The sequence below is a fragment of the Mesoplodon bidens genome (assembly GCF_964165515.1).
Source record: "Mesoplodon bidens genome assembly, chromosome: 13".
NCBI lineage: Eukaryota > Metazoa > Chordata > Mammalia > Artiodactyla > Ziphiidae > Mesoplodon > Mesoplodon bidens.
The window spans coordinates 64,259,569-64,277,408 of record NC_138169.1 but is presented as its reverse complement, the minus strand read 5'-3'; the positions used below and the strand labels follow the sequence as shown (position 1 = coordinate 64,277,408).

At 34.7% G+C, this 17,840-nt stretch overlaps 1 protein-coding gene across 4 annotated transcripts in view; it reads left to right on the top strand.

Moving 5' to 3' along the window:
* SMAD2 (SMAD family member 2) overlaps nucleotides 1-17,840 on the top strand; it is a 100,658-nt gene that overhangs the window by 50,553 nt on the left and 32,265 nt on the right. For all 4 annotated transcript variants that reach the window (XM_081252556.1, XM_081252557.1, XM_081252559.1 and 1 more), the window contains exons 3-6: nucleotides 9,441-9,530; nucleotides 10,586-10,779; nucleotides 11,570-11,704; nucleotides 14,083-14,157. In XM_081252556.1, the coding sequence (XP_081108682.1) occupies nucleotides 9,441-9,530; nucleotides 10,586-10,779; nucleotides 11,570-11,704; nucleotides 14,083-14,157 (494 nt within the window). The remainder of the gene's footprint in view (nucleotides 1-9,440; nucleotides 9,531-10,585; nucleotides 10,780-11,569; nucleotides 11,705-14,082; nucleotides 14,158-17,840) is intronic.

The following is a 17,840-nucleotide window of genomic DNA, read 5'->3' as shown; positions in this document are numbered from 1 at the left end:
AGTTGCCATTAAATCCTACAACATTGCTAAATTCACTAATGAGTTCTAGATGTTGCTTCAGAGACTTTCTCTGTAAACCATTATGTCATTGTTCAGAAAAAGGGTTTTTATTCCTGCTTTATTGAGATTATTGCATCTGAAAAATATAAGTTTAAGGTATACAATGTGATGGTTTGATACACATATAGCAGAATGATTACCACAATTAGGTTAGTTAACACGTCCATCCCCTCACATAATTACCTTTTTGTGTGTGTGTGGTGTTAACTTTTAAGATCTACTTTCTTAACTTTCATATATATGATACAGTACAGCCATACCTTGGAGATACTGTGGGCTTGTTCCAGACCTCACAATAGGACAAATATCTCAATAAAGTGAATCACTAGAATTTTCTAGCTTTCCAGTCTATACAAAAAGTTATGTTTATGCTATGCTGTAGTCTGTTAAGTGTGCAATAGCATTATATCTTAAAAAATAAAAACAGTGTACATACCTTAATTTAAAAATACTTTATCGCTAAAAAAAAATTGCTAGCCATCATCTTAGCCTTTAGTGAATGGTAGTCTTTTTGCTGATGGAGAGTCTTACCTCGATGTTCCTGGCTTCTGACTGATTAGAGTGGTGGTCCTGAAGCTTGGAGCAGCTGTGGCAATTTCTTAAAATAGGACAACACTGCAGTTTGCCACATCGATCGACTCTTCTTTTCACGAACAGTTTCTCTGTAGCATGCAATGCTGTTTAATAGCATTTTACCCACAGTAGAACTTCTTTCAAAATTGGAGTCAGTCCTCTCAAGCCCTGCTGCTGCTTTATCAACTAAGTTTATGTCATATTCTAAATCCTTTCAACAACCTTCACCATATCTTCACCGGGAGTAGATTCCATCTCAGGAAACCACTTTTTTTCTCATCCATCAGAAGCAAATCCTTGAAAGTCTTATGAGATGGCAACAATTCAGTCATGTCTTCAGGCTTCACTTCTGGCTGTTTCCACCACATCTGCAGTTACTTCCTCCACTGGAGTCTTGAACCCCTCAAAGTCATCCACGAGGGTTGGAATCAAATTCTTCCAAACTCCTGTGAATGTTCTTAATGGCAGCTAGAATGGTGAATTCTTTCCAGAAGGTTTTCGATGGACTTTGCCCACATCATCAGAGGAATCACTCTCTATGGCAGCTACAGCCTTACGAAATGTATTTCGCAAATGATGAGACTTCAAAGTCAGAATTACCCCTTGATCCATGGGCTGCAGAATGGATGTTGTGTTAGCCGGCATGAAAACAACATTAATATCCTTGTACCTCTCCATCATTGCTCTTGGGTGACCAGGTGCACTGTCAGTGAGCAGTAAAAATTTGAAAGGAATCTTTTTTCTGAGCAGTAAGTCTCAACAGTGGTCTTAAGTTATTCAGTAAACTATGTTGTACTCCAGGCTTTGTCATCCAGGCATTGTTGTTCCATTTATAGAGCACAGGCAGAGTTGATTTAGCATAATTCTTAAGGACCCTAGGACCCTAGAATGGTAAATGAGCATTGGCTTTAAAGTCACCAACTGCATTAGTCCCTAATGAGAGAGTCATTAGGAGAGTCAGCCTATCCTTTAAAGCTTTGAAGCCAGGCATTGACTTCTCTCTAGCTGTGAAGTCCTAGATGGCATCTTTTTCCCATATAAGGCTGTTTTGTCTACATTGAAAGTCTGTTGTTTAGTGTAGCCACATTCATTAGTTACCTTAGCTAGATCTTCTAGATACCTTGGTGTCACTTCTACAGCAGCACCTTCACCTTGCCCTTTGATGTTACAGAGATGACTCATCTCTTTCCTTAAACCTCATGAACGAACCTCTGCTAGCTTCAAACTTTTCTTCTGCTATTTTATCACCTCCTTTAGCCTTCACAGAGTTGAAGAAAGAGCCTTGTTTTGGATTAGGCTTTGGCTTAAGGGAGTGTTGTGGCTGGTGATTCGTATCAGCAGTAAGGCTGTTTGTGCTTTTTTTTTTTTTTTTAATCATTTTTGTGTTCACAGGAGTAGCACTTTTAGTTTCCTTCAAGAACTTTTCTTTTGCATCCACAATTTGGCTTACTGTTTGGTGCAAGTGGCCTAGCTTTCGGCCTATCTGGGATTTCAACATAACATTCTTGATTAAGCTTAATCATTTCTAACTTTTGATTTAAAGTGAGAAATGTACGAATCTTCCTTTCACTAGAACACTCAGAGGCCATTATTGGTTTATTAATTAGCCTAATTTCAATATTGTTTTGTCTCAGGGGATAGGGAGGTGGTGGGGGCAGAGATGGCTGGAAGGTGGAGCAGTCAGAACACATACAGCATCTTAGATGGGTGTGATTCATGGTTCCCCCAAACAATTGCAATAGTAACATCAAAGATCACAGATCACCATAAAAAATATAATAATAATGAAAAAGTTTGAAATATTGTGAGAATTACCAAAATGTGACATAGAGGCACGAAGTGATCAGATTCTGTTGGGAAAATGGCACCAGTAGATTTTGCTCGGCTCAGGGCAAATCTTCAATTTGTAAAAAAAAACAAAAACAAAAACAAATACACAATATCTGTGAAGCACAATAAAATGAGGTATGCCTGTATCGTTAATTATAGTCACCATGTTGTACGTTAGATCCCCAGAACTTTTAGTTCATCTTTTGACCTACATCTCCCCGTTTCCCCCATACCCTTGGCAACCACCATTCTACTCTGTATTTCTTTGAGTTTGGCTGTAAAAAAGCAGTTTTATTTCTTCCCTTTCTAATATTCTTTCTTTTTCTCGCCACTGGCTACGACCTCCAGTACAGTGTTAATTAGAACTATATCATTGTTGACTAAAATTAAGTCATTAATTTAAAATATTTCTTCTTTCTAATATAAACATTTAAGCAATAAATTCTCCTTTAGCCCCCTTTCCCCAATTTTTTATATTGTGGAGTCCTTATCATATAAAGTATTTTCTACTTTATTTTGTCATTTCTTCTTTAACCCATGGGTTACTTAGATGTATGTTGTTAATTTCCAAATATTTGGGACTTTCCTAAGTATCTTTCAATCATTGATTTTTAATTTAATTCACTTATGGCCAAAGAACATAATCTATAGGATTTCAAAGTTTTAGAATTAACTGTCCTCAGCATGTGGTCTCTCTTGTATTTTTTTTAACCAAGGACGTCACAACATGTAACTCAGAAGTAAACTCAGTTTAGATCTCTGTAAATTATTCATTCATTTAACGTTCAGTTGATACCTAATAATGCAAACCATTTCTCTGAAATAGTTCATTGGTCTTAGATCATTGCCTTTGACTCCAGATAATTATTGATCAGTTTCTCTTGGATCCCAGTGTTAAATAGAGGTGCCTCAGGCCTAAAGGGAAGGCAAAGGCAGTAGTACTCTTGTCTCACTCTTATTCTGTGCTTCTGTTTAATGCCTACAGTAAGCATGGAACCTTTCTACTTTTATCTGTTTTATATAAAGGAATTCCCCATAAAGTTCACTCATTTATCAAGTATTTTTTGAGTCACTGTTATTGTGCTAGATCCTATCTTGTCCTTTGACTTTGTTCAAAAAACACTGACTATACCATAGGATCCATGGATGACTTCTCATTACGTGCCATTCTTTTTTAAATACATAATGATGAAAACTGATAGAATTCCCTTGGGAGGTCTTGAACTACATGTCCCCATACACAGAGACTAGAAGGGAAGAGAAAATTGTCCTAAGTTTGGTCTGGTTTTTTGAGTGATGTAATTTGAAAGCCATTTCTGGGAAGAAATTAGCATTTCTAGAAAAATTTAGGCAGTTTTCTAGCCTCTTCTAAAGAACCAGGCACCCACCCACCCACCCACCAGCTGATTGTCAGGCACTCTTTTGCTCTCTTTTAAATATTCCATGTGCACTTGAAGAGGATTCTATAAATGTCAGTTAGAAGGTGGTTGATAGTATTGTGCAGCTCTTCTATGATACATAGGGTTTTTTTTTTTTTTTTTTGGTAGTGTGACTGTCCAAAGAGTTACTGAGATTACTCTGATGGCTTATTTGTTCATTTCTTCCTTTAGATCTGTCAGTTTTTGCTTCATGTATTTTGAAACTGTATTTTTAAATGCTTACAGGATTGTTAATGTCTTCTGATGAATTGTCCCTCTTAATGTCTCTTTCTACTTTGGTAATATTCTTAGACTTGAAGTCTTATTATTTCTGGTACTATGCTTTATTAAACTTATTGCTTGTATGAACTATGTATTTCCACTCTTGTATTTTCAGCCCATCCATATATTATATTTAAAGTACATCTTTTTTTGTAGACATTTTGCATCCTGTATTCATTCTGACAAGTCTCCGGCTTATTGGAGTGTGTGGTGTATTTATGTATAACGTTATCGTTGATGGGTTGGACTTACTCTTTGTTTTACTCTTTACTCTGTTTTCGGTTATCTATTTTTTGTTATTTTCTCCTTTCTTTCCTTTGGGCTTATTTTTTAGTATTTCATTTTAGTTTTCTATATGCTCTTTAGTTACTCTCTTTCGCCCTTTGTGTGTGGGGCGGGGGGAGTTGCTTTCACAGCGACAATATGCATCTTTAGCTTTGCAATAATGTAGTGGTTTTTTAAACACCTCCTGTTGCTTCTGCTGCCATTCTCATAAATTACACTACATGCTTTTAGAGTTACAGTTTTTTTCTGTAGTTGGTCATCTCCTTTTTGTAGAAATTAAGAGATGAACAGAATATTGTCTTTTATATTTACTTACATACCTATACTTTCTAGTTTTTTAAAAAAATTTCCCCCTGATTTAGAGTTTCCATCTGTTGTCATTTCTCTTTATCCTGAAGAATTTCCCTTTAAGCATTTCTTTGTGCAAAGTCCGATAGAAGTCTCTCAGTTTTTGTTTATCTGAACACCTTTTTGTTTTGACTTCTTTTATGAAGGATATTTTTGTTGATTATAGATTTTAGGTTGAGGGTTTTTTGTTTGTTTGTTTTTTCCTTGCAGCTCCTTAAAGCTGCTGTTCCATTATCTTCTGGCTTCCATTGTTTCTGATGAGAGATTGTTATTCACGTCTTTATGCCTTTACATGTATAAATTGCTCTGCTTTGGCTGCTGTCAAAGTTAAACAAAACTGCACGTTGTTGGTTAAAAGTGGTAAAAACAGATTTTATTCAGTAACCATTCCAGCAGGGGTAAGATTTGAGCCCAATTCCACTTTGCACAGAGGTGACTGGGAGAATGAGGGAGCAGCAAGGGGTTAATGAGTGGGGTCTGGAACAGAGTCAGGGAAGTGAAAAATTACCCCAAAAGTGGGTACGAGGTTTGGTCAGTGTCCATGTGATTTAGGCTACCTGCGTCTGCTAAATGGCATTTTTATCGGAAGTTAGACTTCTGCCTTCCCTCAGAGGACAGACTGGAAGATGGAGACCCCATTTTTCCTGGTGATTGGTTACATTTCAAAGGAATGGTTTTCAGGTCCTCCACTCCTGAGTTGTAGGAGTCATGTATACATTTCAAAGAGACAGGAAGGATTTACAAGTTGTAAGCTTTTTAAATAGATGCGCTAGGAAAAGGAGGTCAGGGGCCTATGGACCAGTATTGGCTGGAACAAATGGTAAATTCTTTTGGCAGCCTTGCGCTTTTCCAGGCAGGAACTCAGTAGGGTCTGGGTCACACCAGGGATGAGGCCTTAACGTTGCTAGAAGCCATGTTAGAGTTTGGTCAAGTCTCTAACTGCAGGGGTTTGGATGGAGTCCTTTCTTTGTGCCAAGTTTTTATGCTTCTCACCAGCTTAAAGATTTTCTTTTCATCTTTTGTTTTTAGGAGTTTGACAGTGATATTCCCAATATGTTTTTGGTTGGTTGTTTTGTATTTAAACTGCTTGGTATTCACTGAGTTTCTTGGAAATTTAAGGTTAGTTTTTCACTGAAGTTGAAGATTTTTCAGCCATTATTATTTCAAAATTTTTTTCTTGTTTGTTCTTGCTTCCCCTCTTTCTGGGACTGCACATGTTACTGAGACTGTTTATTTTGTTATTCAGTCTTTTATTTCAGTTCTGATTAGATAATTTCTATTGATCCATCTTCAAATTCACCAATTCTTCTGTCTTCTCCAACCATCAGGTTAATTTTTATTTTCTGATTTTGTAATTTTCAGTTCTAGAGTTTTCATTTAATTTGTTTTTATAGTTTCCATTACTCAGCTGAGATTCCCATCTGTTCATTAAGTCCACGAACATATTCATAATAGTTACTTCAAAATTCTTGTCTGTTAATTCATCTTGGGGGTCTGTTTTTACTGGGGGTAACATTTTCTTATTTCTTCACATGTTTAGTATTTTGTGATTTTTATACTGGATATTTGGGACAAAATATTTTAGAGACTAAATTCTCTTATCTTTCTCTGAAGAATGTTGATTTTTGTTCTAACAGATAGTTTTGGGTGACCTCAGAGTGCAAACTGCCTCTGAGAAAAAGAACAGCTGAAATCTCAGCTTAGTTCTTTCAGGCTTTCAAGCACTGGTTTTCAGCAGGCCTCTGCAGTCTCTCCCACATGCATAGTTTAAGGGTCTGGGCAGAGTTCGTACTCCTATTCAGATTTTTTTTTCCCTTCGTGGCTTCCTTCATTATGGGATTTCCCCTCTCCTCTTTCCAGCCTTTCCGGCAGCCCCAAATCCACCCTCTGATTCTGCCGGTCCTTAAAACTGCTGTTTTCTGATTAAGGTCTAGTTGCCCTGTGTAGCTTACACTGTGGGGTGCCTTTGGATATAGAGCCACACAAATGCAGCTCTCATCCAGTACAGTTCCCCCCTTACAAAGGCTGACTTCCCTTCAATTTGTATCTGTTTTTGGTCTCTCTCCACTGTTATCAAATAGTTGATTTTATTATATTTTCAAATAGTTAATTTTATTATATTTTGTTCAGAGGCTCTCATTTTTATCCAAAGGAAGATTTGCCTAATTGAGGCTACTCTACTGGCAGAACCTCTATTCTGTTTTGTTTGTGTATTCTTTTGTTAATTGCATACTATTTCCATTACTTAGGATTTATAATGTGTTTCAGGATCTGGTAACGGCCAGTTTCTTCTTTGTCAGAGTTTTCCTGGTCATTCTTGTTTATTTTGATACATTATATTTCAGGTAATTCTATCAGGGTCTTCAACAATTTTTTAAAATTTTTATTGACTGCATCAAATATATAAATTTGGCAGAACTGATATCGCTATGATGTTATCTTCCTGTCTAGGAAGATGTATGTTTTTCTCTTTGCTCAGTTGATTTTTGTGTTCTTTAGTAATAATTAAAATGTTTCTTGGTGTAGTTTTGACACATTTATAATTACATTTATTCTAGGTGCTTTGTATATTTTGTTATAAATTGATTCTTTAAAAAAAATTCATATATAAACAAGGAAAAATTTTACTTTATAGAAGCAAATTTATTATTTTCAAATAAACCTTCCAATTTGTGTGAGAGAGATTATAATGATCAATAGAACTGAGGCTTAAATACACCCTGTGATGGCAGTGGGAAAGTGGCCGAGTTTGAGTTGGGATTTAGGTCTTTCTGCCTCTAAATCGGTTGCCTGTTTTTAACAACTACTGCTTATTGTTCTCCGATATATTTCAAGGCTTGAATAAAGCACAACTTAAGCTCTTCATACCCTATTACATTCTGGTTCTCATGTCAGTTCCAGAGTTACTTGAGTGAAATGTTCATTTTAGTCTCATAAGAGTAGAATAGCTTCATTATTTACTCTTTTATCAATCATTTTCCTCAAATTATTTTCAAAGAGAGAAGAGTAAGATGCATACTGTTCCTTCTGAGGTTTAAATTCCGATTCATGTGACTCTAGAATTTAGTTGATTTTATTGTGTTTTAAACTACATGGTGCTGTATGTTTCTAGTAGATATTTGATAAATATCCGAATTAAAGGACCATTTATGTGATGGTTGTTTAGCCAGTACATCTTTGGGAAAAAAGGAAAGGTCTGAATTATCCTCCAGTTTGGTTTTTTCTGACTTTTGTAGTCTGAGAAGTGGAAGTTAGAAGCCTAAAAACCAAGGGAATCTGTAAAATGTCTCAGAAAGCTGCTGGAAAGTGTCTGAAAATGTATTTTTAAAAACCATCCAGTATTATACTTACTGTAGCCTCCAAAGCATGGCGTGAAATGTTTCTGCAGCCCAGTGACTGTGCAAAAGGCCCTGTAGCGCTGAAGCCCTGAAGCCCTGAAGCTCTGAAGCCCTGAAGCCCTGAAGCCCTGAAGCCCTGAAGCCCGGCAGCCCACTTGATGTGTTGTCCAGCCACAGGAAGACAGCACTTTTCACCAGTGCCCTTTGAAATGCTGATTGAGTTAGCTCATTAGCAAAGTATACACCTGGAATTTAACCAGTTGTTTAATGTGATTTTCAAAAGTTGTTTTGAAATATCTTTCTCTTCCTTTAAATTTTGATGATTTTGTAATATGTAAGAAATGGAATAGAGTTTCCGAAATTATCTTTTGACTCTAATTTTAGAAGTGTGAATTATAACTGAGACCCCTTTGGCTGTCATTAGTTCCATTCCAGACTGTTTTTAAGCTCCTGTTCTTTTCTCCTTTTCTTCTCTTCTCCCACAGATGAAGTGGTGGCAGGGAAAATAGGCAGACTTATCTCTGGGCTGCCCTTGTTCTGGAAAGAAATGTGGAAGAAAAATTTTGAGGTCTTTCAGGTGTATGCCTTTCAGGTGTATTAATGAGAAAAACTGGATATAGCAACTTTGTCACATTCATACTATCTTTTATGAATTTTGTCCTTTAGTCCTCATACCAATTTCTTTAGTCCTCATACCAATTGTCTTTAGTCCTCATACCAATTTCTTAAAACTTTTAAGGTAGTATGCTGCGCTAGAATGACTTCAAAATCCATTTCCTTGTCCTTTACAGTAATAAGAGAGCAATAATAATTTTCAGTAAAACTGAATATATATGTATCTCAAGCAAATAACCTGGAAATCTTAACTGTGGGTATATGTCTATTTCAATTGGAATTTTACCTATATTAAAAATACTAGTTGACATCCATTTTTAGATAAGTTTTTTTTAAAAAACTGGGTTATAAAATGAAGCACTGTTAGTAAGGCTAATGGCATAGGATCCTTTGTTGTGAGTAGAAGAAATTGGAAAAGGCATAGGTATGATTTCATTAAGCTAGAGAGCATTGGTGTTCACATTTTAAAAACATAATCATAACTTATCTGGAGTCACATGTTCCATTTTATTGGCTTCCTTCATATAGAAAATATAGAAACCAGCACTAAATGCCTGTGAAAAAATGAAGCAATGTATATTTTCTGGGTGAAGGAAGTATTCTGTACATTTTCCATGTTTTACATCATGGTAATTTGAATAACCATGCTTCCATGTTCACATCAATTTTTTGTTTTTCAATTTATGCACAGCACTTGCTCTGAAATTTGGGGACTGAGTACACCAAATACGATAGATCAGTGGGATACAACAGGCCTTTACAGCTTCTCTGAACAAACCAGGTGAATATTCTGCCCTCTATCGAATCCTAGAGATCTTGTGGGAGGGAGGGTGTTTTGGAAGACCTATAGTGGGTTGCTTAGTATAATTTTGCCTTGGATGTTTCCTTAATGTAAAATAAGGCATGGCATTTAAAATAACTGCTTGCCAGTATTAAAAATATATTAAATGTTTCAGCTGATGTTTTATCAATGAAATTCTAGTTTTGAATCTTTTTTAAATTATTGCATCCCCTAAAGAATAGAAACTTTGATAACTATATTCTCATTTTAGTGTGAGGTTAGATTATAGTCTGTTGTTGGCCTAATTTTTAAGTAGATACATAACCAGTTTTTGCTAAATTTCTTGCTGTCATCTAAATCTCATCTGTATACTAATAAGTACATACTTATTTACTGAACCCCTTATATCACAATTAATGCCAGGCTAACTCGTTTTTATGTTACCTTTTTTTTTTATCACCTTATTCTCTTTTTTGAGCATATTGGTATTGGTCCATTTCATCTCATCATATTCATCACCATCTGCATTTATGTGTGAGCTATATAGAAATATACCTCAGTACTCAAAACAATCACAACTGGGTAATGAGTTACATTAGTTTTAGTAAGTTACTTTTACATCATTGTTGGTATTTATCATTCTTCACACTAGTTCCTTTTTTTGATAATTCTGTCACCTACAGAAATAATGCCCTTAAAAGCCTCCCTAAATAAGAGTTTGATTCACTGAAGATGAAAGTTGTTGACAAAAGTTTTTCAAGTATAGCTATATGATACTTTTTTTAAAAAATCACTTTTTCCCCAAGCGGTTGGTTACCCGTTCATTGACATTTGAGTCATTTATGTAGCATATTTATAAGAAACATACCCTACTGTTGCTGCTTACTTTTATATGAGATCCATTAGATAACACATTTTTCTTCCTTGTACTCACTAAAACTAACTAAACGTCTGTCATTCCTTTCCTTATGCTCTTATTGTACTAATTTATCTCAATTGAGAACATTTATTTTTTTTTAAAGTTCCCACCTTTCTTTTCCCTTGCTTCCCAATAGGTCTCTTGATGGTCGTCTTCAGGTATCTCATCGGAAAGGACTGCCGCATGTAATATATTGCCGATTATGGCGTTGGCCTGATCTTCACAGTCATCATGAACTCAAGGCAATTGAAAACTGCGAATATGCTTTTAATCTTAAAAAGGATGAAGTATGTGTAAACCCTTACCACTACCAGAGAGTTGAGACACCAGGTAGGAAAAGTAGATTTTTTCCCCTTGTTTTAATTAAATGCTGGAACTTAAGTGTATTAGGTACTCTTATACTTAATTGACCCAGGGAAATTTTGGTATAAAACTCTAATAAGTTACCTTAAATTCAGTATATTTTTTGACAGTAATTAAAAATACTTCAAAGTTTTTTTAACACATGTTATGGGAAAATATATCTTAGAGGGAAAGATACCTTAGTTTCTTGGAATAGCAAGCATTTCACATCAAAGTACATATCTAGGAAATTCTAATCCCACAGATACACAGTCTGCTTAGAACTGAATGATATGTCTTATTACTTGTCTGCTGCACTACCTGTTTTCAGTAATTTTGCTCTTTGTTTTTTTGATGTACTCTAATGACATCATTTGCATCTAAGCAGTTGGGTAAAACTCATAGCAGGACTTTCAATTTACTTAGCTGTATACTTGAAACTTTCTAAAAGAATACAGCTATATTTTCAAAAAATACCCCAAATCTGATTTAACAAATCTTTCTGCAACCTTTCCGATGAGGATTTATGAACTTCTATGGTAATATAATATTACCAGGATCACTTTGTCCCCAAAAGTACAAGATAAATTGGGACTTGGAGATTTAGATTGTGGACTACATGACAAGTTAAAATCATAATCAGGTTTGTCAATTTCTCAATAGCCAAATAATACCAAGTAGGTGGATCCTAAACTTCAAAAATTAATGAAAACTTTTAATACAGGTGTCACCTTCCCCTTTGCTCTGCCATTGACTTGGATTTCTTTTACTCTTTTAGTTTTGCCTCCAGTGTTAGTGCCACGGCATACTGAGATCTTAACAGAACTACCACCTCTGGATGATTATACCCACTCCATTCCAGAAAACACTAATTTCCCAGCGGGAATTGAGCCACAGAGTAATTATATCCCAGGTATTTTTGCCTCAGAATCTCCTAAAATTTGGGATAGATACAAATTTTGTTCATAAACGTTCAAGTATTAATAAATTATGGTTTGGCTTTTTAAAATTTTTAGTTCTACAGACATAGCAACACGTATGTTGTGCTGAAAATCAGAAAACCTCTATTTTAGTTCTTTTTCATCTGGGACTCAGTAATGCTGATAAATAAATGAACTGCATGATTCTCAAATTCTGCTCTGTTATATTATATGTCCAGTAATATTCCATGATATGGAAACTACTCTTTTAGTTTTCACTGTTTGTTGGGAGAACAGCTAATAATTTCTTCCTTTTTTGTCTGTTTCCTTTTTTGTTGTTTTTTTGGTTTTTTTTTTCCTAGCACAAACTAAAGGTATAAGACTGAGCATTTAGCTATACATAGGATTTTTTTAGTGTCTTTTTTCTCCTTGTGTAATATTTATCTATTCCACTCATGTTTATTTTATACAACTGAAAATATGTAAGGAACTTGGAGTTTCAACTACATTTAAAAAATTGCTTTGTCTCATCATGGAAATAATGCTTGTTCATTGGAGATAATTTTGAAAACATAAGGAAAAGGAAGGATTTTTTAAAATAGCTAATTTTAAGGTTAGAAAGTGTTTTCTGATTATTTTAATGCTTTTTTCTTTCATTACTGATTTGTTCCAAAAGAGGATTTAAAGCTGTTTTTTGGGTAGCTGGGAAACAAACATTTTGAGAAGTTAGGAGGACAGGGCAAAGACATTGTGGAGAGTGGAGGCCAGGGTGAGGGGAAGGAGGATGAACAAAGGGCATTTTGTAGGGAGAAGAATTTGACTAGAAGTGGTTACCTGTGGGTAGTGTTTTGGGTGAGGGAGTACTTAAGTCTCTGATGTGGGAATTAGTATAATTCAACAATACTTAGGAAACTGAGGTGTAAGCATACACTCTTGTAAGACACCTACCCAATAATTATTTGGAGGGTGTTAGAATGTTTAGTGACTTTCACTTGTGGAGATGTTTGGGCTTATTTTCCCTGTCATCTTTAATTGTTTAGATTTGGGCATTTTACAAAGTAGAAAATCACAAGTGGATTACACCTATCTGCTTTTCTGGACAGTGGGGCTTTACCCAGCTCCGACTGACAGCAAAACCTTGGGATTCACTTTTTATTCCATTGTGAAAGAAATTTTAACATTTCCTCCAAAACACTAGTACCTTTGTTGTTTATTATTTTATAGATAGCTAATAATGGAGAAAAATGAAAAAATATAACATATTTATCAGTTCAGTATTTCTTCCTCTTTAGACCTTTGAGACATGAGTGGTTAAACTGGCAAAGCTTAGCTCTTTTTAAAAATTTGCTTTAACTTTTAAAATAGCACGTAATGGTATGTATTATTCTTATTTTTCTATTCTTTGTTGTTCGAGTGTATGGAGGAATTTATTTTATTCTTACGTTAAAAATTTGGGGGCACTGACACTTAAAATGAAAAGTTTGATACTTAAGTTAAAATTTATAGTTAGCTTATTGAAGAGAGATTGTAAAAAGTTTATGAAGGAAGCCTTTAACCCACATCATTTAAACTTACTTTTTCCTCCTTGAAATTATAATTGGTAAAATTGTATAAATGTTTTTATTTTACATGAAGTTTATTCAGATATTCAGATGCTTCCTGAATATAAACATTTTGTTCATAAACCATATTGGAAATGACACATTAGAATCTTAAGTATTTTCAGGAAGTAATTTGCCTCAGTTTTGTGTAGTAGTCTGTATTTGAATTTAATTTTCTGCCTCAGGCATTCAGGATTTACTGGTTAGCAATCATGGAGCAATACACTTTTTAGGTAGAATTCAAGTTAGACCATTCCTGAACTATATTACCATATTTTGCCCCATAGAACCTAATGTAAGATGTAAGCCTGTATTATTTTGTAATCCAAAATCTTGTGTGCCTGTGTTGTGTGTCCTTTAATCATCTCTAAGTACCCATCCATGATGGCCATTAGGTTAAAAAAAATAACAATTATGGGTACTAGTTTCTTTGAAACATACCGATCAGAACTGAGGCGTCTTTGAAGTTATATTTTTGGCTCTTGCCCCAGAAAATACACATATGACAATGAGCCAGATATGTAAATAGTAGCTAAGAAAATATGCACAGAGAGCTCAATTATATTACAAGTAAGTTTTAAGGATTCACCTATAAGGTTTAGATCAGAACCTGAATCATAAGCCCTCAGTATCCAATATTGCTTTTTATAGAGATGTTATATAACATTCATATGTTATTTGGAGCGATTTGTTGGTTATCTTTGGTAGCTGGGAGAAAAGGCGATGAGATTAAATTGAACCTGTATGTGATTTGTTCTAAACTTTTTCAGAAACGCCACCTCCTGGATATATCAGTGAAGATGGAGAAACAAGTGATCAACAGTTGAACCAAAGTATGGATACAGGTAAAAATATTTTTCAAAATTCCTCAGTAATTAGGTACACGTTTTTGCCTTGTTGGAAACTCACTAGAGTTATTCATAACCCTTACATTTAGAGAAGTTGGGACATATCAAAAAAAAGAATCATCTTGATTTAAGCATATTTGAATCATCAGAGAGAGGAGTCAGTGAAAGATTAACATATGCTACTCTGCAGAATAATTGTTAGAATTTTCTCTTATTAGAATAAACAAATAAAAATTGGAGAACACTCACTTTTCTTTTTAAAATATTGATATTCTGTGCTTCTGTTTAAAGTTTTAGGTACTCTATGAATAAATGTCTTTGTGATGAAAGATTCTAATTAATTAGCCCAATAACAGGCTTTCAGAGGAACTTGGAAGAGATGGATCAGCTTTTCAGTGCTCTTTTAATTTACTAGTGAGTTCTGAATTATAGTAGATTGTTTACACAAAATACCTTGTATATTGTACCTGACCTAATGCAATTAATTTCTAATATTTAGCTATCAACTTCAAACACATTGAAGAAAAAATTGACATGTAATAGATATTACACACATCAAAGCTTTAAAACAGTTGTTATATAATAAAATGTATATAACCCATCAGAACTAATAGGTTACCAGTGAAATAGCTGTGATGTCATTGTATGTTTTGATCTATTCCACCCTGGTTATATCTTAAGGATTGGACACCTTAATATCACAACCTCCCAAATTATAGCATCCGCTTTTCTACACAGTTTATACTAAAGCATTCTGCAGTTATGATAATCTAAGTTATTTTTTACATGGTGGGGGGCTGGGGTGGTTGGCTTTTACAGTAATGTTGTTTAAATTCTTCCATTATTTAGACTCCCAAGTGAAGAAGTTTCTGCTATAGCTAATCATACTTATAGCTTTTCAAAATAGTAGATAACCAAGAAAAGTAAATGATGATCATTGGAAATAACATATCATATGTTTTTAAAAAAAATTTTTTTTTGGCCGTGCAGCTTGTGGGATCTTAGTTCCCTGCCCTCAGCAGTGAAAGCGCAGAGTCCTAACCACTGGACCTCCAGGGAATTCCCCATATTATACATCTTAATGCAAATACCTTACTGCAAATGACATTTGGATTTCTGAATATATCTTCCTAAGAAATGCATGTGTGTCAAAGAACTGTATTCCTAAATCATGTTACTTTTTGCCCCACGATGGACAGTTGCTACTGTGATACTTAGAAGTGAATGCCAATAAAAATATGCCCTAATGACATCATTAATCATCAGGGAAATGCAAATCAAAACCATAATGACATATCACTTCACACCCTCTAGAACGGCTATAATCAAAAAAGGAGGAAGTCTCAATGAAGATCGGAGAAGTTGGAGTCTTCATATGTTGCTAATGCGAATGTAAAATGGTTCACTTACCTTGGAAAGATTTGCTATTCCTCAAAGTTAAATATAGTATAACAATATGACCCAGCAATTTCACCCAAGAAAACTGAACACATGTCCACATTAAACTTGTAAACAAATGTTCATGTAAGCATTATTCATAGTAGCCCAAAATTGGAAACAACCCAAACTGTCTATCAAATGGTTAATGGATAAATTAAATGAGTTATATCCATACATTGGAATATTATTCAACCATATAAAGGAATGAAGTACTGATGCATGCTACAACATTGATGGACCTTGAAAGCATTATATTAGGTGAAAGAAGCCAGGCACAAAAGGCCATAAGGATTCCAACGAGCGCACAAATGCCTATTCTATAATATAGCTGAAACATGGGAAGAACAATAAGATGAATATAATCATTGGTTGTGATAATGGTCAAAATCTAAAAGTGGATAATAAGCTGAACCAACTAAAATGAATGCAATGTTTTGGGGCTAGCTTTGAACGTAACCTAATATTTCTAATTCTGTTTCAGTGGGGGAAATGTTACTGTCTTTTGCAAAATGACACATTTAAAATTATTTACTGTAATGAGTGACAGTGTGGATATTTGATTCATGAGATGCTAAAAGTTGGTTTAAATACCAGTCTTCTACCTGCTATCTATTGTTCTCTCAGTGCCATGGGAAGAATTTTCTGACTGATGCAGGGTTCCAATTTGGAACAAAATTAACCTGTTTTTAAACTCTGGTCCATACCTTCCCTGAGGGAAGGACATAATTAAATTGATCTTTCAAGCTCTTCTGGAATAGAAGGAGTTAATATTTTTTAAAAGGGTAACCAGAGGAGAATTCTCTGGCAGTCCAGTAGTTAGGACTCCGCTTCTACTGCAGGAAGCATGGGTTCAATCCCTGGTCGGGGAACTAAGATCCAGCTGTGTGACCCCCCCCCCAAAAAAAATAAATAAATAAATATAAACAAACAAACAAAAAAGTAACCATAGGACAAATAATGCAGAATACAGAACTGTATGAACAAGTACCTGTTATTTTTCGCTTTGCTTTTTCTTTTTTTTAAAATTTCTCTGGTCAAGCCTTCATTCTTTAAAGTTTGTGGACATTAAGGATCAGGCTGAACATCACAAGAGATATAAGTTTGATTTAGTTCTAATTTTTTTTTCTTGCAAACCAGTCATTTTGTATACCCCTAGACAAGGTTCACATACCCCACTTAGGAGACAGCTTCTCTAACCAAATGCATGGCGGCAGGATAGTATGGTTGGACTCTGAACTAGACTACCTGAGTTTGAATTGTCCCTCTACTATATACTAGCTAGATGACCGAGGCACACAGTTTCCTTATCTGTAAATTAGGAATAATTATAGTACCAAACCCATAGGGTTGTTAATAGTTAATTTTTGTAAAGAAGTTAAATGTTCCTAACTTACAGTAAATACTTGTGAGTATATTTAAAGACAATATAAAAGGATGAATTAACCATTAAGAAAAAGGAAGAAACTTGATTGCATGAAAATTAGAAGTAAATTGAGGGACTGAGATCCAGAAGCAGAAGTAGTTTCATCTTCATGATTACGATCTTCTAAATAGGAAAATAAGGTTATTTGTCAAGAACGGAGGGTCAGGTTTGAGAACTTTAAGGTAGTGGTCTTATTGGCTATGCCATCTGTGCAGTGTTTTACAGTTTTTAGCATAGGTATATAGCATTTCTGTCATTAGATGCACTCTTCACTGTTTTAACCTTTTCGTGCTATTGTAAACGTTTATTTTTCAATTTTATTTTTAATTGTTTTTCCTAGGATATAGAATAAAATTTGATTTTTGTATGTTGGTCTTTTTTCCTGAACTTTGCTAAAATCACTTTTTGTATCTAGTGTTCTATAGATTCCTAAGATTTTCTATATATACTACCTTGCCATCTCTTAAATAAAGACAGTTTTACTTCTTGCTTTCTAATCTTTATGCTTTCTTCTTTTTCTGTTCTGGCTAAGACCTACAGTAAGCTATTGAATAGAAATACTAAGAATGGATATTTTTGCATTGTTCTTGATCATAGGGGGAATACATTTAATAATTCCCCCCATCTTACTTAAGATGTTAATTATAGATTTTTAATAGATTATCTTTATCAGATTGAGGATTTTCCATTCTGTTCCTAGTGTTCTGTGTTTGTAATGAGTGGCTGTGGAATTTTGCCCATACTTTTTCTGCATCTGTTGAGAGGATAATACAGTTTTAGTCTTGTTGAGTGAATTCCACTAAATGATTTTTCTAAT